Source organism: Hippocampus bargibanti, linkage group LG07 (assembly GCF_051943395.1).
Source record: "Hippocampus bargibanti isolate YZ-2025 linkage group LG07, ASM5194339v1, whole genome shotgun sequence".
Lineage (NCBI taxonomy): Eukaryota > Metazoa > Chordata > Actinopteri > Syngnathiformes > Syngnathidae > Hippocampus > Hippocampus bargibanti.
Genome location: NC_142740.1, coordinates 22,553,559 through 22,575,295, shown reverse-complemented (window position 1 = coordinate 22,575,295; position 21,737 = coordinate 22,553,559). Strand labels below are relative to the sequence as shown.

Below are 21,737 nucleotides of genomic sequence, written 5' to 3'. Positions count from 1 at the left end.
TGGGTGTCGTCTTGTGATTAACCTGAATCTCCTCGAGATTGTTCTGGAAACTATGGGCGGGACATACTGCCACACTGTGCGCCGTTGCGTCACTTCCTTCATAATTTAATAATCTAAGCGCACAACTCCGTTACATATATATATATATATTTTTATTAAAAAAAAAATCCTCGTCTCACCCACCATGGGTGGTGTCTGTCCCCATTTCAGCTCGGGTCCTCTACCAGAGGCCAGGAAGCTTGAGGGTTCTGCGCAGTATCCGTGCTGTTCCCAGCACTGCGCTTTTCTGGACCGAGATATCCGATGTTGTTCCCGGGATCTGTTGCAACCACTTGTCGAGTTTGGGGGTCACTGCCCCAAGTGCTCCGAGGCACGACTGTCACCTTTACCTTCCAGGCTCTCTCCAGCTCCTCTCTGAGCCCTTGGTATTTCTCGATTTTCTCATGTTCCTTCTTTCTGATGTTCCCATCACTCGGGACCGCTACATCCACGACAACGGCTTTCCTTTCCCCTTTATCTATGACCACGATATCTGGTTGGTTGGCCATTACCATCTTGTTAGTCTGTATCTGGAAGTCCCACAGGATTTTTGCTCGGTCATTCTCCACCACCTTGGGGGGTGTTTCCCATTTTGACCTTGGGGTTTCCAGTCCATACTCCGCACAGATGTTTCGGTAGACTATGCCAGCCACCTGGTTATGGCGCTCCATGTAGGCTTTCCCTGCCAGCATCTTACACCCTGCAGTTACGTGTTGGATTGTCTCAGGTGCCTCTTTGCACAACCTACACCTTGGGTCTTGTCTGGTGTGGTATATCCCTGCCTCGATGGCTCTGGTGTTCAGGGCCTGCTCTTGGGCAGCCAGGATGAATGCCTCTGTGCTGTCCTTTAGGCCAGCCCTCTCTAGCCACTGATAGGACTTCTTGAGATCAGCCACTTCTGCTATGGTTCGGTGGTACATCCCGTGTAGGGGCTTTTCCTCCCATGATTGTCCCTCTTCCAGCACCTCATTCTCTGTTCCCCATTGACTGAGACATTCTCTGAGTACATCATCCGTTGGAGCCTTCTCTTTGATGTATTCATGGAGCTTGGATGTTTCATCCTGGACAGTGGCTCTCACACTCACTAGTCCCCGGCCTCCTTCCTTACGGCTTGTGTACAGTCTCAGGGTGCTGGACTTGGGATGGAACCCTCCGTGCATGGTGAGGAGTTTTCGGGTCTTAACATCCGTGGTCTGAATCTCTTCCTTTGGCCACCTTATTATTCCTGCAGGGTATCTGATCACTGGCAGGGCATAGCTGTTTATTGCCCGGGTCTTGTTCTTGCCATTGAGCTGGCTTCTGAGGACTTGCCTCACCCGCTGGAGGTATTTGGTCGTAGCCGCTTTCCTTGTTGCTAATTCGAGGTTGCCATTGGCCTGTGGTATACCGAGGTACTTGTAGCTGTTTTCAATGTCTGCTATTGTATTGTTATATATATATATATATATATATATATATATATATATATATATATATATATATATATATATATATATATATATATATATATATATATATATATATATATATATATATATATATATATATATTTATATAATATATATATATATATAACACAACATATAAAATATATAACACAACATGTATAAAAAGGCAATACTGGTATAGTATTGAAAATAGTTTTAAAGGGATCTTGAAATGGCCATCGATTCGACATGAAAACTCTTCACAAATAATCATAATTGTGGTGTTTTTAAAGCACGATTACATGGTCGTGCTTTAACATTATGTGTTTTAATTTCTCACAAATTTGCTTTCGTTGCATGCTGAATTAACGTCTATATGCGAGGTTGTTGCAAGATCAAAAGTGGGATATGCGCACAAATGATCATACTTTTTTCATCTCCACTTAGAGAGATCTGCTGTGAGTCTCGATTCAAATTTGCTTCGGCAATTCTCAGCCTTTGATATCCTTGCACCTTCATTTTCCGATGCTACATCCCGGCCAGAGTTTTAAAGTCGGGTTTAAAACCCATGTCCGCATATTCATAGATCAAAGTATATCCCGTTTCCTTCAAAGCCACCGTGACCGGAGCTTGTATCATTCAATTAATCCTTGGCATGACAAATTCGGGGGCAGGTAGAGAAAACGGAATTGGCGAGGAAGGCGACCATTACGCAGGTTGTCATGACATCACCGTGGGCTGGCTATAAAGTGCTCTATGGGTTCATACACACGACCAGATGAGCACTTGAGAAGCTTTGGACTACAGGAAGAATCCGAAGCTTTTATTGGCTTCGGTACTACGTACGCCCATCCTCTTGTTGTTGCGCTCTGACCACAGGAATCCCCTTTAGAGTAGCATTTTGAAGATGAACTTGTCCTACTTGTTAACTTGTGGACTTATCGTCACGCTACTTTCGGAGAGGATGCACGCCAAACCTTTATCTGAGGCGCAGCAGGAGGTAATTGAATCATTTGTTCGTTGAATGCGGCACTGATGTCTGGCGAAGGAATCTACTCACTGATGATTTCATGTTAAATATGTGTATTATTGTCATGATAGACACTTATCAGGTGAATAAAAGTTGCTTGTTTTTTGCCTTTGTTCAAGAAGGTATTGTCTATCCTGGTTGGTGAAAAATTTAATGTCATTGTTGCCATTATTTTTTACAATTATAATTCTGCACAAACCAGAAGTTTTAATCCATTATGCAGGCTAGTTAGCAGAAATCATTCAATTCGAAGTCTTTCCCTTTTCAAGTTCCTTGAACTACCTACAAATTAATATAACCTGTACGCTATATACACACACAGACCAGCACAAATGAAAGTGCCTGGCCCGCGTCTTATCGGCTTAATGGGTGGAAAACGATGTTCATTGATTTGTGTATTTATTGTTTGTTTGTTTGTTTGTTTGTTTGTTTGTTTGTTTGTTTGTTTGCATCATTTGGTCATATGCACATTACAACGCCTTTAAATGTCACATTTAACGTTGCGATGCAAACGTTCTCCAAATCAAACTCTTTCTCGTGACGTCACTAAAACAGACTTATGATTTTTGTGTTTCAGTCCCTCCGAAGTTTTCTGGGGGACGAGCTGACGGACCTTTTGGACTCAGAGGAGCGAGACAGGCGGGTAGATGCTGTGCGCGCTCGGATGCGCTTGCTGCGAGATTTACGCATGGATACCCGGAGAGGGATGTGGGCTCGGCTGCTCAACGAACAGCCCGCAACGAGGAAGCACAAATCTGGAAGCAAGAAGGCGGGCTCCACGGCGCGCAGTGGCTGTTTCGGACATAAGATGGATCGGATAGGGACCATCAGTGGTATGGGCTGCTAGTATTGGATCACACATTTTTTTGACGGTGAGTGTTGACCACAGTTTTCCCGTTAGAGCCCTTGCACCTGCCATTACTACCCTACACGTTATATTGATTGAATTTAAAAATGAGAAAATGTGTGTGTTTATGGGCAAGAGAGATCGTAACAGAATGTGTTTGATGGGTGGCAGCCAGTCAGTTCCAAAAGACGAGCCTCTCCAAACAATCACTTGAAGCAACATCACTTTGCTGTTGCACCTTTAGATGTGCTTTTTTGTATACTTTTCCACTTGACTTTTAAATGTCGAGCATGTACAGTATGTATCCCACTGGTTAAAGGAAAATAGTCCCTGCAGGCTTTAATAATAAGTCCCAATGGATACATGAAAACTAGTATACAGATCAGCCATATAATACTATGATTCTATTCAATCCACACTCTGTTTGATTTTCCGTGTTGTCAAAAGACACAATGACCATCTAATTTGTGATTTGTATGTTAACTGTTGTTGAAGCAGTGGTTAACCTTTTGTTGCTTGGCACCTAAAATGCCAACGACTGTTCTTTTGAAGTTATATGTAGGATGTCATCCAGGATGTTCCCAGCAACATTATGCAGTGAATATGATAGAAATATAGCAGTTGCGGCAATGGTGGTATTTCCTGATCAGAATGTGGCTTGTTATACGTCATTATTGCGGAAGTGCGTAAATCTATCATGACTACAGTAAATGACTCACATGTACAGTAAGTTGTCATTGTAATCAAATGGGGATCCACTAACAGCAATTGTTCTTCCCATGTATTACAAACCCATTTCATTTGTCAGCCTGTGTATGTTCTCCTCAGACAAAATGGAAAAATGAAAGCACACCACGGTAGTGTTTAGTCACTATAGAATGTGTATCAATGAATAAATGCATAAAAGAATTTAACACCACTAATTATTTCTATTCTCTTCTTTTTTCTCTAGATCCTTGAAGGATGGGTTTGAAAAAAAAAAAACATTTTATTCTCACCTGAAGGGGATAAACAACAAACATTTTTGGTACAAAAGTCATTAGGACCAGCATGAAAACAGACTGAGATGACAATACCAGAAATGCCTCGTATAAATATATCTAATGAATATATGAATATGCTGGTACCTGTGTGTATATATATATATATATATATATATATATATATATATATATATATATATATATATATATATATATATATATATATATATATATATATATATATATATATATATATGAGACAGATGTCCAGACAATGGTGTAAAAACTACAAATCGGAAAGCTGTATAATTCTTGCTGCTGTACATTCATGCACTTCATCTTCTCCTGACAAAAATGTATTTATGTTCAGACTATTTATATGTTTATAAAAATAAATATTTATAAATGAGTTTTATTTATGTAACTGTTTGACAAATGATGCAAACTGCGGGTTGATTCTGTAACTTTTCATTTTGTCTCAAATAGTTCTGATTGTTTCAAAAGTGATTAAAAAAGAATATTCCTTGTGCACTTGTGTGTCTTCTCAGGCTCTTGTGTTCATTCATGGAGTACAATCTCAGTAATTGATATCAGTTGTTTCCATGTAAAAGAACATGTCTGTTGAGTTATTGGAGTTTTGAAAATAGACATGAACCTTCTATGACAGAAATGCACACAAGTGTCCCATGAGAGATCATCAGGGGAGGAGAAAATTATCTAAATTCTCAGCTTAATTTGTCTCTAAATTATTATTCATACCTTCATTTGTCTCATTCATTTATGCCTTTAATGTCTAAATTCCGGCTCCGGCCTTCCTGTATGGAGTTCGCATATTCTCACCCTGGGCCTGCATTGCAGGTTAATGGAAGACTGTAAAATGACTCTAGGTGCAAATGTGAGCGCGGATGATTGTTCGTCTCTGCGTGCCTTACGGTTGGCTGGCAATCGGTTCAGGGTTTCCCTCGCCCAGTGCCCAAAGACTCCTGGCATCGGCTCCAGTACGGCCCTCGGCCGACCCCTGTGAGTAATAATTGGGCCAGAAAATGGATGGATGGAGGAATGTTCAGTGTAGTGCCAAGCAGAATGTTAAAATCCTCTTCTACCAGATGGCAGAAAGTTCAATAAAACCGTGTCTTCACCCATTGCCATTGATCCAACAGAGAAGTAATGGCGAGAATCATTTTTGTGCTCAACCAAAGTGCCCCACATTTCACACTGACAAAGTCAGTTTGTGAGTTTATGGAGACATTTCTATCATGATGTCAGCCGTGAGATTTTTAGTGACATGCAACATGTGTGCTTTGGGAAATACTGCCTTGTATTTCCACAGCTCCGATTACCATGGTTGTGATAAGTCATTTATTGATAATGGCCAGTGGTGGTCATAACCACACCTGGTGTCTCTGACCACCCTCATGGCTTCCCCAAATCTTGGGGAAAATGTTGATACCCCTGATTCTCCCACCATGTTTTCATAGATGCAGTCTTCCAGGATCGCTTGATCCTTACAATAAAACGTGCATATTCTGAGGAAAAAAGGACAATTAACCAAGTGTAAATGCAAACTGTTATACGACCTATTTGTAGGACGGAACATTCAATTCTTACAGTCAACGTCTATCATTACTTATACGTACACCAAAGCAGGCAACCAACATGGATGAGAAGTCGTTCTGTATCATAGCCTCACACAAAACAAGAACCTAAACATTAATCTCCACATTAAGCTCAATTAAGAAATGATGATCTGAGACGAACTCAAAGCATCCACGGCGGATCTTCAGGAAACAAACTATGAATTGGTAACTTGTGTATATAAGCCAAAAGAAGAGAAGTATAACGGGTTTGTGGTGCTCTTCGTTAGAAGGTACTCAAGAAAGCGATGCATGCTTTGTGTTGTGGTCCACTTTATTTGGACTCTTATTAAAGGACAACCGATATCACTTTTTTGTTTTTTAACTGACACAAGAAAAACGTTTTATAGCATCTAAAACACCCAAAACATGCAGTATGATATTTTTAGTCAAATGCAAAACACCAATAAAAATGACTTAAAGTGTCCAAAATCTGCAAAAAATTGAGCTGCGAATTGGGCATTTTCAGAAAGTCCCTCCCCCATTTCGTGACGTAACGCCAAGACATCTTACATTGCTTGTGAATCAAAACAATGGCTTCAGATTCGGAGAATATGCTTTCTTGTTACACATCCAGTTATGAATATGATTCAAATAGTCCTGATGAGCAAAGCATACATGTTTGCAATCGATTAAAGAATTTATTTGGGCCATTTTGAGGCAAACGGGCGGGGGGGGGGGGGGGGTGTCTCACCCAAAAAGAGGCAGAAAAATGGCGACCAGCTCCGGTGAGGAATGAATCAGCCTATTTCCACAGGCTGATACATTCCTTCCATGGAGTTTGCCTCCATCTGATGGTGGCTTTTGGGTGTAAGACATGGTTAAAAAAAACAGTACAGCAAAATACATTGAAGTGATGGAAAGACGCTACAATGCGTCTTTTTTACGGTGAGGAGGCGGTCCTTTTCTGACGTCACGTACGGACTCGTCACCAATTCAAAAACAAGACTTCCTGAATGTTCAGCGCGAGTCTTAAAATGTAAAATATAGCTATATGCGGTGGAATCTTATTAAAATACGCCCAGTAGAAGTCATTTGAAGCCATTTTACAAATTATGGACACAACTTCGGTTGTCCTTTAGGAGATGCAAGAAATACGTGAGGAGACGTGCAGAGGAGACGTGCAGTACTATATATTGTCAGGAGAGAGTGACAAATTCCACTGAAAAGGGCTCGCACGACTTCTTCAAGCATCTTCTTTTCCTTTCGGCTTTTCCCTTCAAGGGGTCGCCACAGCCAATCAGTGTCCTCCATCTTCAGAGGTTTGATTCACATGGTTGTTTTAGCCAAGCTTTTACATCGGATGCGTTCCTGACACAACCCTCTGTATTTACTATTTATCCGGGCTTGGGACCGGCACAAGAAGACACTGGCTTATGTCCCCTTGTGGCTACAGAACAAGCAACTCTATGAACTTAATAAAACACAAAATGGTCATCGGCACAGCAAATAAAATATGTAATAATAATAATAATAATAATAATAATAATAATAATAATAATAATAATAATAATAATAATAATAATAATAATAATAATTTACTTTTAGCTTTTCCCTTTGAGGGTCGCCACAGCAAATCAGTGTCCTCCACCTTCAGAGGTTAGATATAATAATAATCACCCGATGACGACGAAAAGAATACGCAAAAGGAAGTCGATGAAAAGGTTTCTTCAGCCGTCATCTGTACTTCTTTGAAGGTGTCGGACGTTTCGCTTATTATCCAAGATGCTTCTTCAGCGAACTAAAGTCAAAACTAAAGCCAGTACTACCAGTAAGACTTTATTTAGCTGAAGAAGCATCTTGGATAAGAAGCAAAACATCCGGCACCTTCAAAAAAGTACAGATGACGGCTGAAGAAACCTTTTCGACTTCCTTTTGCGTTTGGATTTCTTGTCAATATCTTCTGAGGTTTGTCTTTAAATAATTGCTTCTTGGAAGTTGGAATGGCTTCTTCCTCATCACTACTGGCATATTCAGCCACCTTTTCCAGCAATATGTCAGGAACCTCGTCTGAATTGGACTGTTGGGACTTCCAGAAGTCCCAACAGTCTCCCAAAAGGTCCACTCGCCAGGGAACAATGGTGGAGACGGCAACCGCTGCCTCTCCAGCATACGACGGGCGGCGGCCTAATGGGAATGGGACTCGGCCTGGGGTGGACGAAGACGCGGCACGGATCGTCTTGGGCGTGAGTGCGATCCCTCTCGCACGTTCACGCGACGGCGCATGGCTCAATGTGGCGCAGAATGGCACCCCGTACGGCCGTATGGGACCAGGTCTCGGCCGGACGCCGACGTGGGCGTGAACTGCCCGGCACCGGGGAAACGAGACCAGTCCTGAGCCGCTCCAGGATCCAGCGGTGAGTGGGGTCTCGGACTGACGTTGACGCGGACGTTGCACGGCTCGTCGTGGATGAGACTCAATTCGTCATGCCCGACGACAGCGTGGCTGGACGTGGGCGTGCACTGCCAGACACCCAGTGTCACCCTGGACGGCCACCTGGAAGGAGGTCTCGGCCGGACATTTACGTGGACGTTACGGCTCGTCGAGTGACGCAATTCAAACTCGACGAGGCTTGGGCTAACGTGGACGTAGCATTGCCAGGCACAGGGTGGAAATGAGATGGGTCCGATGTACCTGCGGGATCCGATGGTTGGTCGGTTCATTCTGTCACGTTTTGCGAGGTGGTGATGGCGGGTGGGGATCCCAAGAAGCAGGCAGGAGGGAGCAGGAGGTTGTGTTTGATAAATTGTATTAAAATAAAGGTCAGCAGGAACAAAATATAAAACATCAAAATCATCTGAACAGAAAAAAGTATAAAAAGAAGACCAAAAGTAAAAGTCCGCCAAGGTTAAACAAACACATGCACAGCATACACAATGCATGCAACAAACATGCAGCAAACAATGAACCGACACCGGATGGTCATGCCGGGTGTCCTTTTAAGTGTCAGTGATTAAAACCACCAGCACCTGCGAGGCTGCAGGCAGGGCTGACGTCGCTACCTGTTGGTCGCCAATCTGATCGGGATGACCAGCACCTGTGCAAGTGCAGGTGGGGCCGACAGCGCCCCCGTTGTTCGCCAACCAGATCATGACATACTCCACAACTTTTTGAGTGGTTTTAACTATTTCCACCACTAGGGGCACTGTGCTGCATTGTAATGCAATTACTGGGGGCAGAATAAGTGTAGAACTCTTTTTTTGCCACCGGCCACAAGACAGAATGCACAACAAATTAATGAATACATATTTTTCAAATCCAATCAAGTCAAGAATAATGACTGTTATTATGATTTTCATACGACAATTTGAAATTTTGGTTCAGACATTTGCAAGTATCATGGCACTTGACATGCTCGATTTGCTTTTGCAGGCCGAATAAAATGACTTTGACACCTGAGGTGTCCAGGTTGTTCTCTGCCTCTTGTCCGCACATCATCAGGGACAAACTACACTCTTGACAGAAAATGCATTGATGATGTTGAGAGGACGTGGATAGCACTCTGCAGCTTGCAAAGAAATCAAGAAATGAGATGTATAATGCAATGCTACCTCAGTGTGGTTTTTGAGGTTAATTACTAAAACATGCTGTTTGCTACGATCTGGGGGGAAGGGGTATCGCCCTAACAACCTAACTGATAATAATAACTGTACACTTCCCAGAAGAAAAGAAAAAGGTAAATACAAGAATAAACATGTTTCACTAAAGATTATTAAAGATTATGAATGATATCTGAAGATTTTATTTTTATCATCATCTTAATAGTGATTTTTTATTTCTTGATTTGATTGAATTCATTAAAGATTGTTAAATATACTTCATAAAAAATATGATGGTCTTGTTTGGCACAATTTGGTTTATGGTGGATATGTCGTCAGTTTGATTTTTTTTAATAGGACTTTTTTTAATAATTGTTAATAAAAGGACCTTGCAGTCAATTGGTATTTTCTCAAATGCATGGGGCACACATAAGAAAATAACAACATTATCATTATTATTATCATCACCTCCGTGAGCAATATTTCACTCTTCCTGTTTTGCTGTATCATCCCATATTTAAGATATAATGAGATAAGAAAACCTTTATTTGTAATGCAATTGAGACATTCCCAATTCACTGCAGAAAGGTTATGAAAGGAAGAAGAAAAGAAAATGCCCTGAAATTCCAATCTGAAGGAATCATGGTCGATCTCAAAATTCCCATAAAGTCAATCCGTTATTAACTACTGCCCAAATACAACATGCAGTGAGCAAAATATGTAAGATCCTGTTTTACGAGCTATGAAAGAGATACAGAGAGACCTCAACTTACAAACACCTTATCTTACAAACCTTTCGTCTTACAAACGTCAAATTTATGAAAATTAAACCTTATAATAAGCACTATTTTCATAATACACACCCACCACGGCTGGTGGAGTGATCTTCGGCGGAAGCACACGACCAAACAGCATCAGAGGTTAAGTTATCAACAGTCCTTATGGAAGGTGACTCTCCTTCCATAAGCCATCAACAACCATCAAAAAGGTAAATAAAACTTTATTTTACAGCACAGTTCATTTCTTTAATTACAGTCCTCATGTAATGCGCCTCTCTTTCCAAACAGCAATTCCCTTTGACCTTCGACCTCCAACGCCATTCTATCAAGCCATAAATCTTCTTCTTTTCCTTTCGGCTTTTCCCCTCAGGGGTCGCCACAGCGAATCAATGTCCTCCATCTATCCCGGTTTTGTGCATCCTCTTCTCTCACACCAGCTACTTTCATGTCCTCTTTGACCACATCCATAAACCTCCTCTTCGGTCTTCTCCCGATATAGTCACTCTCTCTCCTCCGGACATGTCCAAACCATCTCAGTCTGGCCTCTCTGACTTTCTCTCCAAAGCCTCTAATATGAGTTGTCCCTCTAATGTTCTAATGTTGATGTAATTCCATCAAGCCATAAATGACCATCACAAATGTAAATAAAGTGACTTTATGATACAATGCAGTGTATTTCTTTCACCACAATACAATAGCACATTTATTATACATAGAATAAGGTATGTTGTGTGTAGTTTTAAGGCTTATTTAGTTAAAAAATATATATTTTATGGAAACCCGGGAACGGATTATTCCCATTTTAATGGTTTCCTATGGGAATTTTTTGGGGGAGACACACACTTTTCTCCTTACACACTCTGTCTGGGAACCAATTAAGTTCGTAAATTGAGGTCTCACTGTACTTCACTGATTTTACCATTGTCATCAGTAAAATTAATGCAGGATTTGGACAATAATGATTTTATTGTTTTTTTTCTGTATATTTAACACAATTAAAGACACATTCTTCCACGTCAACTGAAAATGACAGCACAAGAACTCAGTGAGGTGAGGACCTAACATGACTCAGCTTGAAAACTACAAATGAGCAGGTTTGTTGTTATAGTATTTGGATTACCAAAAACCATATGCCATTTTCACTTGGATCCTGGTTTGAGATGATCACTTTAGGATTTTAATACTATCAATAATCATCTGATCCAAAGAATTTTTTTATAGTAATGGTCCCAAGGCAAGCTTTCATGGGCCACTGTAAAAGCCAGACCTGTTCCAATAGTATTTTTATGTATGGCTACAATTGTAATCACAATTATTTTGTTCCAATTTAAATGTACATTAAAGAAGTTTACAGGCAACAGAAAACTAATTGCAAGCAGTCAATTGGTAAAGTCTGTAAAGGCAGGTTGGATGGTTTTTCAGTGCAGCAGGAGCTGGTGGTTACCACGGTTAACCTGCTAGATTTAGACCACGCGGTTCCAGGACAGCTGCATTTCGAAAGCCCACAGTTGCATGGCCATATGCAAAGTGCAGTGCAGAAAATTCAACAAATTGGCTACCTTACTGTAGCCCTGGAAGTCGAGTGGTTAGCACACCGGCTTAACAGTGCAGAGGTCCCCGGCTCGCATCCCGCTCCGGCCTCCCTGTGTGCAGTTTGCATGTTCTCCCTGGGCCCGCGTGGGTTTTCTCCGGGTCCTCCGGTTTCCTCCCACGTTCCAAAAACATGCATGGCAGGTGGATTGAACACTCGAAATTGTCCCTACGTGTGTGTGCGAGTGACTGTTGTACGTCTTTGTGTGCCATGCGATTGGCTGGCAACCAATTCAGGGTGTCCCCTGCCTCGTGCTCGAAGACAGCTGGGATAGGCTCCAGCACTCCCCCTCCCGCGAGCCAGATGAGGAATAAGCGGTACGGAAAATGTATGGATGGGGCTACCTTACTGATGCAAGCGATTAATTAAGAAACATTCGTTTCTACAACAACTCTTAGTCCAATAGCTTAAATGTAGCACAAAATAAACGATTTATTTGAAGGTCGTGGAAACAAGGCACTGTTTGATTTCTCCACGGAGGCGAGGGCGTGCACGAGAAAAGGGAGCTCGTTTGCGATTGGACGACACAGTCACGTGTGAGGCCTTCTCATGAACGCGCTCAGATAGAGATCAAGAAGCGCGTCCTTTTCTCTGTCTTTCCTGTACTGTGCACCATTTTGTATAGGCATATCCACGTGCATGCAGCAGTAATTTGTCTGTCTTCTTTCAACGTACATCTAATTGAAACACACCAGTCGCACGATGGTCAAGTTAGCTAAGGTAAGATTCGCAAAAACATTTTATTGTAAAAATGCCTGTCTGGCATTTACCGTTGATAGAAGATCGGTTCCGCGCATGAGGCCTGCATGCAGTAGTCGTGCCGCCAGTTAAGAAATGCGATTATAATCCGCGGGAATTTACGTCCCAACCCTGCCAATAAATATTTTATTGGATTACGCTTCTGTCGAATTCCAGATTTAAAGCGAACAAACGTATTATATGAGCAGCAAAATGCGCACATATTCCTGTGTTTAGCGCGGCCATGTTGCCTCGTTGTTGGTAGCTAGTAAGGCCTGCTAACGCTTAACCACTCAAGATGGTATTCGTGCGCGTTCTCGCATTGATCCTGCAATTTCGTCGCAGAGATGATCCTCACATTACTGCCCGATTTGTGTCGCTCTAGGCCAATGGCGCAAAAGATGGCGCTTGGTTGAATGTTTCAGGACTGCATTTGCACGAGGGTTCGATGTTTGTAAAACAAAACGATTGTTCGGCTCTGATGTTACACGTTGTGAAGTTGTCTCTTTATCCTGCTTTGTTGTCTCGTCTTTTTCGTAGAAAACGTAACAATTTCCCACAGCGTTGTTTGTCTTTATAGTTTAACATTAGCTTAACCGCTAACGAGGGGAGCAGCAGTGATCCACGTGGGTTTAGCGCCTCCCCCACAGTCAAACACGAGGCAGAATCCATGTCGTCCATATTACTTCTCCCAACTTTACCTCCAGGCTTAATTCATAATAATAATACATTTTATTTCCAGGCCCCTTTCAAAACTCGAGCACACCTAAGACACAAATCTATTCAATGTAAATACATCTATCTCATTGCCCCACTGCACAAGGCATTTGATGAGTCGTGAAATTGGCTGGGGGGGGGCTCATTCAATTCAGATTTTTTTTTGCCTCATTTCAGGCAGCGAAGAAGCAGGCTAACCAGAAGAAAAAAGCCCCTCCGCCTCCCAAGGAAGTGGATGAAGAATCAAGTGAAGAGGATGTATGTTTTTTTTCATACACATTCCTTTTTCTATTTTATCACAAAAAAAATATGTACTAATATGTGATGTTTTGTAGACCCCCCCACCGAAAGTGGTAAAGAAAGTTAGACCAGCCAAAGGCGCCAAGATCAATGCCAAAAACGGCAAGGCTTCCAAAAAAGCAGAAAGTGAAGAGGAGGACGATCAATTAGGTGAGCTGTGGTTTTAACACTCGATATTTTATTTTTTTTTCAAAGCATTAGTTGCATTGCACAAAGGAAACTGTAATGATTGGCAACCAAAAGTTAATGAGAGCAAACCTTCGATGAAAAGGTTTCTTCTGCCGTCATCTGTACTTCTTTGAAGGTGTCGGACGCTTCGCTTCTTATCCAAGAAACTTCGTCAGCAAACTAGTTTGCTGACAAAGTTTCTTGGTTAAGAAGCGAAACATCAAACTTTAGTTTGCTGACGAAGTTTCTTGGATAAGAAGCGAAGCGTCCAACACCTTCAAAGAAGTACAGATGACGGCAGAAGAAACCTTTTCATCGATGGACCACTCCTGTACGACTGAGAGCTTACACAGATGAGAGCAAACCTGTTGATGTGCATAATACTTGAAAAATAAAGTAGTAAATTTGTCTTTCCAGAGTCTGAAGAGGAGGCCCCACCCCCTAAAAAAACCCCAGCAAAAGGAGCTGCAAAACACGCTGAGGAATCTGATGATGATGACGATGGTAGGTCTTGCTAGGTTATTTAGTATTGGTCGACCCTCCGTTTCTTGGCATGCATGTGGTTTTCCATACTCATGCTTGTAATGTTTGGAGGAACAGTAGTAACAGCGCTGTCTTCGGTGCTGGTGGGTAATATTGTCCACCAGTTCTATCCTCACTCGCTGTGACATAAAGAATGCTTTCGAAATTGCATTTTGCTTTGCATGGTGTTCGGGGGAACCCGCTCATTTGGTGTGCTGTGTCTAAATGAAGAGTCTGAGGATGAGCCTCCACCACCCAAGAAAGGATCTAAGTCTACAAAGCCCCCCACCAAACAAGTGAAGGAGCCTTCTGATGACGATGAAGAGGATGAAGATGATGATGATGATGATGATGAATCTGAGGAAGAGGCCCCTCCTCCCAAAAAAGCAGCTCATAAAGTTGCTAAGACGAAGGCTAAGACAGCTACACTGCAGGAGGAAGATGACGATGGTAAGTCACGCATGGGTCTTTAAGAAGTTTGTGTGGGTTTTGCAAGTGATGATCAAACAAGGGACTTAATACTGAAATACTGATGTCGCCTTATGTTTCTTCTGATGTGGTTACCACAATGTTTGTATTGGAGTACTATTCCCCTCCCCCTCCCTCCATTGCTAAATGGTTTTCTATGGGTTTCAGAGTCAGAGGAGGAAATGGACACAACACCAGCTCCAGTAGCTGCCAAAGCAAAAAAGGCAGGCATGGTAAAAGCCAAGAAGGAGTCAGAAGAGGAGGAGGAGGATGATGATGAGGAAGAGGATGACGAGGACGACGATGAGGAGGAGGAAGATGATGAGGATGGTGAGTTGTGTCTTGTCATAATAATAGTACATTTCATTTATAAGCGCCTTTCAAAACTCTCAAGGACACTTTACAGTCACAGGATATTCTTTCTGCGGGTGAGCAGCGGCAGCCACACGCGCCATCATCATCCAACTAATCTAAGTGTTGACATTTACTAAGCGGTTGGACAGCCATAAATTTGCACTCGTCCATGTTAAAGATGTGTGTTACAATAAATGCATCTTTCGAGTACCCATTTCATGGTCAGTCTGAATGCCACTTGTCATTGTCTGCAGAATTGTACACACCACCAACCCAATCAATATTGATTTTTGAAAGACTGAATTTTAACTGTTTAACTTCACTTAACAGAAGCCCCGGTGACTCCTGCTAAGAGGAAGGCAGGTGACAAAAAGGATACACCCCCTGCCAAGAAGTCAAAGTCAGAAGAAGGTGGTAACTTTTTGGTCAATTGTGAATATGACTGATTTTTTTTCTCGTGTCACTTGTACTAAAGTACCGGTACATTTTATATATTTTCTTAAAGGTTTCTGTCTATTTATTGGCAACCTGAATGCAGACAAAAACTCTGATGAAGTCAAAACCGGGCTGAAGAAATTCTTCGCTAAGGATGACATTGAGGTTACTGATGTCCGGTTAGGTAGAAGCAAGTAAGTCTTTTTGTTCCAAATTCAATTACTACACCAGACTTTGACAGGGTAAACTCCAAATGGCGGGAGCAAAACTGAGTTTAGTTGGAAGTAAAGTCTCGTTATATCGATATGCCCGATCCTGTGCCGTACTGCATGAAGAGGGGGCAATAAATGGGGGATCTTTGATATGGCATGTAATTTTCTCATTGGGTTCATGGATTGCGTATCTAGCAGGCTTTTGTACTGTAGTGAAGTGGAAAATAAACTTATGCATTAAATAAAAATGTCATTTATTATTTTTATAACGCACTCTTGCAATCGTGACTGCGTATCACTTGACATTGTTGACATTGTACAAACATAAAAAAAACTGATTATTGCAAGCGATAAAGATATCTGAGTACAACCCATGTATGGAAAACGAAAACTGCAACGTTTACATTACTTACGTTGATGAAGTGTTCTGCGGCACATCGAACTATTTCCCGATCAAGGAGTTGCTTGTTGGATTGTCCCCCACAGCAGCCATGATTGCCTTGTACATTGTTCGGATATCACAATTCGTTTCCCCATGGTTGGCATTGGTGTTAAACAACTATACTGTATAAGAAGACTACAGTATTGTGACGTTCTCATCCTCTTTGATCCTGGTCCGAAGTCCCAACGCTTCGTATGCCGTCTTTATTATGGTAGAAAATGGCGTCTGCTACACTGCGCAAGACACGGAAGCTGGTCACGTAACCAAGTCACGTGACCCAGGCGACCAACGGCGCGACCGATACAGATTTCGATAACGGTGGTACTGTGTAGAAACCCCTAAGTAAATATCGATTTACCTTAAACTGCTTTTGTATCGATATAAACATAGCAAAATGGCCGGCGGGAGATGAAAAAGAGTACCGTAGTAACCGTATTATCATAATAACCATGTGTCGTACTAAACGGAACTAAGTATACATAAAAAGACTAGAAATTTGCCAGGAAATGAAAATAGTATCGTAATAAGCAGTATTATCAATATAACCGATATCGATATAACAAGACTTTACTGTATTTAACAATTCCTTTGCATTATTTCTTTTTATATTATTCGATTCTGTTGGATGGGCATTTCATCCACTGGAACACGGCGAGTTCCCTCATGTCGTTGTTGGTGTGTCTCATTGACATGCAGCTCCTTAGACATAAGCTCAAACAATGCAGCTGGACATGTTGTCCAAAGTGTCCAAAATCAAGTCACAAATTGTGACTGGTTTGCAGAGCAAGCTCTAATTTTTGGGTGACTGGTCCTTTTGTGTTGCGGTTCTGCTTCCTAAAGTCGTTTTGTTTTTGGTGTGTCATCTCAACAGGAGATTCGGCTATGCCGATTTTTCATGTGAGGAGGATATGCAGAAGGCGTTGGAACTCAATGGCAAAAAGTTTATGGGGCAAGAAATTAACCTGAGCAAGGCTCGACGCAGGGAGGACACCCAAGATAGACAGAAAGGTGCGATTGGTGTCAAATTGCACACCGCCTCAACTTGAATGCTATTATTTACCTTGTTGACCATGTCTGTCCTCAGAAAGGGACTTGCGGACAATTTTTGTTAAAAACCTTTCCTTCAGTGCAACTGTTGATGACCTAAAAGAGGTTTTTGAAGATGCAGTTGATGTCAGGGTGCCACTTGGCCAGAATGGGTCCAATCGAGGGTAAGGCAGCTTTCACTCGAGACGCTATAAACATACAATTCATTCATCCATCATGATTTCAATCTTTTCTGATCTTTTCCAGAATCGCCTACATAGAGTTCAAAACAGAGGCTGAAGCGGAAAAGATGTTTGAAGAGGCACAGGGTTCCGATATTCAGGGGAGGTCCATTATACTTGACTTTGTTGGAGAAAAAGGTCATAAAGTTGCAAAGTCCACAGGTAAATATACTGCAAATTGTTTTCCCTTTTTGTAAACTTGTTAAATGAAGAGGATCAGAGTACCAACCGGGTGATTAATGTCCATATTGTCGTGTATCGCAGCCAAGACATTGTTGGTGAAAAATCTAGCCTACACCACCACAGAAGAGACCTTGCAGTCCACGTTTGAGAAAGCCATGGCCATTAGAATTCCACAAAGTGATGGTCAATCCAGAGGGTATGTAAACCCTTTGGCCAAAATCAGTCAGTGTTTGATTGCACCTTCTCATGAGCTCATGACAATCTTGCCATGGTTGTGTATTGACTTGCACGAGAAGCAGAGCCAGTGCACAGTTTTAACAGCCTCTCCCCAACCACATGAGGTTACTGGCCATGTCTGCTGTGCTAAAAGTATTTAACGCACAATGACCAATTGTCATTGGAAAGTTGCATGATCATATTCTCCCTCTTTCAGTTATGCATTTTTGGAGTTTGAGAGTCCAGAAGATGCAAGGGAAGCCTTTGACACACTGAACAACACTGAGATTGAAGGCCGCTCAATCCGACTTCAGTTTGGCCTGAACAGTGATGGCAGGGTAGAAGGAGGCAGGGGAAATTCTGGTATGTCTTGAAACAGGATGCTTGGAATCTTTGGGTAGTCAACTGAGCACATTTTTTTGAAAGTAGTCAACTTTTCCCCCACTGTGTACTCAACACGGCTTTGCCCTTGACATTGGGTGCGCTCTGTTGCTATGTAGGAGCATCTGGGTGTTTGACTCTTGGCGTGACTGATTTCCACCCTGTGCAACTGTTCTTCTCAATTTAAAAAATGGTTATTGTTTTACGGGCTTATGCCTTTGAGAGAGGCTGGTGAATATGTACTTCCCACCTTGGAAGTGCTCTTTGTAGACCAAAAGCATCTTCCTCAGTTCTTTTTCATGGATTAGTTTTAAACATACAGTAAAGTCTCGTTATATCGATATCGGATATATCGATAGTCCCGGTTATATCGATACTATTTCTATGCACGCACGGAGAAAATTACATGCAAACAAGGTCGGATATATCGATAGTCACGGTTATATCTATTTTTTCGGACTCCCTTGAATATCGATATAACGAGACTTTACTGTAGTTTAATAGTGATTTGTTCAAACCAAATTATATACATTTTATATATGGCAGGGCAATTAAAAAGACATGTTTTGTTTTTGTCTTGGTGGTTTTATCAACACAAAAGTAGTTAAATTACCGGATCAATAACCTCTTTCACTAAAATATAGCAAATACCCATTCCTGATCAGATGATGAAAACTTGATCTCCTGGAACTCTGTGATGAATTCAGATAGTCAAGTCCTGATCTGGTCTTGCACACCTCAGCGGAGCGCTCGTCTTGTTACGCGTCCAAACGATCATTAATGTTTTGACTTCCATTTTTTACCAGGTCTGTCTAAGACTTTGCATGTCAGGGGCCTCTCAGAGGAAACCACAGAGCAGACCCTCAAAGATGCGTTTGAAGGCTCAGTGGCCGCTAGGATTGTCATAGACAGAGAGACTGGGTCTTCAAAAGGGTACGTTTTTACAGCTGCTACTTTGTATGTGTTTCTCATCTTTGAGACAATGTACAATAAATCAAACAGAAGTGTCTTGCACATAAAGTGAACTGTTTTCTCTTTAGCTATGGATTTGTGGACTTTGACAACGAGGATGACTCCAAGGCAGCCAAGGAAGCCATGGAGAACGGTGAAATCGATGGTAGCACAGTGAGCCTGAGCTACGCCAGGCCCAAGGGCGAAGGCGGTTTTCACGGAGGCCGTGGAGGTGGTTCTGGGGGCGGTTTTGGAGGAGGCCGCGGCGGTTTCCGCGGCGGCTTCCGCGGCGGCAGAGGAGGTCGTGGCAGCTTCGGAGGCGGCTTCAGGGGCCGAGGAAGGGGAGGTCCTCGTGGAGGTGGCCGTGGTGGAGGACGTGGTGGCTTTGGAGGTATGTGTCCCGTTTTTTTGCATCAAATTATACATTTATCAAGTATTAAAATTGACCAAAGCTGATAATTCGTCTCCCGGTCCCCCCCCCCTACCGATGCGGTTTCAGGAATGGAAACGTGCTGACTTAACTATTATCTCTTTAGGTGGACGAGGTGGTGGAGGATTTGGAGCCAAGCCCCAAGGGAAGAAAATTCAGTTTGATGACTAGTAAATAGTTCCCCCCCCCTCGCACCCCTGTCCCCCTTTTTTTTGTATTTTTGAATGGACTCTGGTTTCATCAGTTTTCGGAGCTTTTGGACGTTCCAGAAAGCATCATTGATAAAAATTCACCTGTAAACGGGCATTTTAGCCCTTATATTTCGACTCCTCTAATTTTACCCCGCCCCATGTGCGATACATTTGAACTTTCAATTCACATGAGTACTGAATATCCAGAATAAATACCTGCATCCCTCCACCCACTGCCCCTTCGATACATGTATAAATTAAACAGTTTGTATAATTTCTATTTTACTGTTTCGTAAAGAAATACATCCGTATCTGCATTTTTGTTTTGTCATTTAGTTTGCTTTAGTCTTACTGTAATATGTCAAACATTTTGTTAGGATTTCAGTCCTCCAGAGTTTGATGTAATGGTGATATTTTCGGGATGTGCTCTGCTCAAGATGGAAAATGACTGCATCTCTCAATTGTGTAACATATTTGTAGTGTGTTGACTGTTTCCAATCAGAGAATCTAATCTTCTCGATGAATAAACCTGATGGTGCGGATTTTTAAGCTGATTCTCTGTTCACTTATGTCAACGTCAGCCATTGTCGCTTTTCATTCTTGCATTCAAATCGAAATGACTAATCTGCCATGTTTGTTTTGTTGACTTTTCCTTGGCTGTCTTCAAATTGGTTATTCAGGCACAGAATCACAAACTAGGTGGGATAGACTAGGTGTAGATCAGCCATCCGTTTACATGATCGACAACCAATTAAATGACATCTTGTTGTTAGGTACACTGCATGCTCAAACGACCATGGGCGTTACAAACTGATCAAGATAGTCATTAGTTACATCCTATTTTTTTCCCCCTTAAATGTAAGGGTATAATTTTGAATGAGGGAGCGGGACCAAATAATAGAGTATTACTTTCACTTTTGCAAGGATCCGCAATATATTTCTCAAATATTATGGGTAGATCATTTTCACCTGGTCTTTTCAAAAGTAACTCACATGCTGAAAAACTGAGCACCTCTGGTCTACAGTATTTCTATTTAGATGATCTATTTTCCTTTCCACTTTTCCCTTCTGGTGTTGCCATTGTGGATCAGTGTCCTCCATCTAGGCCTTCCTTTCGGTCTTCTGCCTGACAGTTCAAGGCTCAACATCCTTCTCCCAATACTGTATAGTCACTCTGGACATGTATGATGAAATGTGAGTTATTTATTTTCTTACATTTATATAAATTGTGTGTAAAATCATCCAGCCTTAAGATCTATGAATGAAATAAACAGTTAAAATGCTATACAAATGCGTTGGGAATACAATGTATTGCATCGATGAAAAGGTTTCTTCAGCCACCATGTACTTTGAAGGTGTTGGACATTTCGCTTCTTGTCCACAAGGCTTCGTTAGAAAACTAAAATGTGCTGGTAGTTTTGACCCTATATACATATATCCCTACTGTCCAGATGTGGCTTGTGCCAGATTCTGCTATGATAGGTCCCTGCGCTCAGGTTGGGGGGAGCAGAGGACTATTCCCTGAGGCTACACTGATTATTTCTATTGTCCTGACTGATTATGGGGTCTACGACTGGCCTGATTGCCTCATTTGCGCTGGTATCACCTCATCAGCACAACTAAGCATATGTGGTCTAAGAAATCTGTTGTACGAACGGTCCAAATTAAACATCACCCAACCATGGCGATTTAATGAAGGGTTTTGCTGTTTTGCTCCTGTACAACTGAGCTGACATAGACAATGTATTGCAGTTTTGGTAATTGGTCAGAATTATGTAGCAGAAAGCTGAGATAGAAACTGTCATGTGATAAGTTGATTAAACGCACCTTTTTATAAATATAGTACCTATGTTTATTCACATGCAGACCATTCATTACAGGTTGTGTACTT

The 21,737-nt window shown here is 41.9% G+C and overlaps 2 protein-coding genes and 2 non-coding genes across 4 annotated transcripts; all 4 read left to right on the top strand.

Moving 5' to 3' along the window:
* The first annotated feature begins 2,258 nt into the window (after window positions 1–2,258).
* Window positions 2,259–4,448, top strand: nppc (natriuretic peptide C). Its single transcript, XM_089001202.1, has 3 exons — window positions 2,259–2,466; window positions 3,074–3,368; window positions 4,296–4,448. Exons 1-2 carry the CDS (start codon window positions 2,374–2,376, stop codon window positions 3,341–3,343), a joined length of 363 nt encoding a protein of 120 aa, XP_088857328.1. The 5' UTR covers window positions 2,259–2,373; the 3' UTR covers window positions 3,344–3,368; window positions 4,296–4,448.
* Window positions 4,449–12,431: 7,983 nt separating this feature from the next.
* On the top strand, window positions 12,432–20,395 carry nucleolin (nucleolin multifunctional protein). The gene is made up of 16 exons (XM_089001046.1): window positions 12,432–12,590; window positions 13,503–13,583; window positions 13,661–13,775; window positions 14,211–14,297; window positions 14,547–14,765; window positions 14,952–15,113; window positions 15,468–15,548; window positions 15,643–15,766; window positions 17,098–17,234; window positions 17,311–17,437; window positions 17,520–17,656; window positions 17,759–17,873; window positions 18,111–18,256; window positions 19,081–19,207; window positions 19,315–19,616; window positions 19,762–20,395. Exons 1-16 carry the CDS (start codon window positions 12,573–12,575, stop codon window positions 19,824–19,826), a joined length of 2,043 nt encoding a protein of 680 aa, XP_088857172.1. The 5' UTR covers window positions 12,432–12,572; the 3' UTR covers window positions 19,827–20,395.
* On the top strand, window positions 14,332–14,466 carry LOC148895825 (small nucleolar RNA SNORA57). Its single transcript, XR_016115681.1, has one exon. It is a non-coding gene; the product is annotated as a small nucleolar RNA SNORA57 (small nucleolar RNA).
* LOC148895824 (small nucleolar RNA SNORD82) lies at window positions 14,804–14,875 on the top strand. Its single transcript, XR_016115680.1, has one exon. It is a non-coding gene; the product is annotated as a small nucleolar RNA SNORD82 (small nucleolar RNA).
* Window positions 20,396–21,737: the final 1,342 nt, after the last annotated feature.

Excerpts from the sequence above, each read along its gene's own strand:
- nppc (XM_089001202.1), top strand. The coding sequence starts at position 2,374 with ATGAACTTGTCCTACTTGTTAACTTGTGGACTTATCGTCACGCTACTT. Across the intron at positions 2,467-3,073 it reads TATCTGAGGCGCAGCAGGAG|TCCCTCCGAAGTTTTCTGGG; the intron begins GTAATTGAATCA and ends TTTGTGTTTCAG.
- nucleolin (XM_089001046.1), top strand. Across the intron at positions 18,257-19,080 it reads AGGAGGCAGGGGAAATTCTG|GTCTGTCTAAGACTTTGCAT; the intron begins GTATGTCTTGAA and ends ATTTTTTACCAG. Across the intron at positions 19,208-19,314 it reads GAGACTGGGTCTTCAAAAGG|CTATGGATTTGTGGACTTTG; the intron begins GTACGTTTTTAC and ends TTTTCTCTTTAG.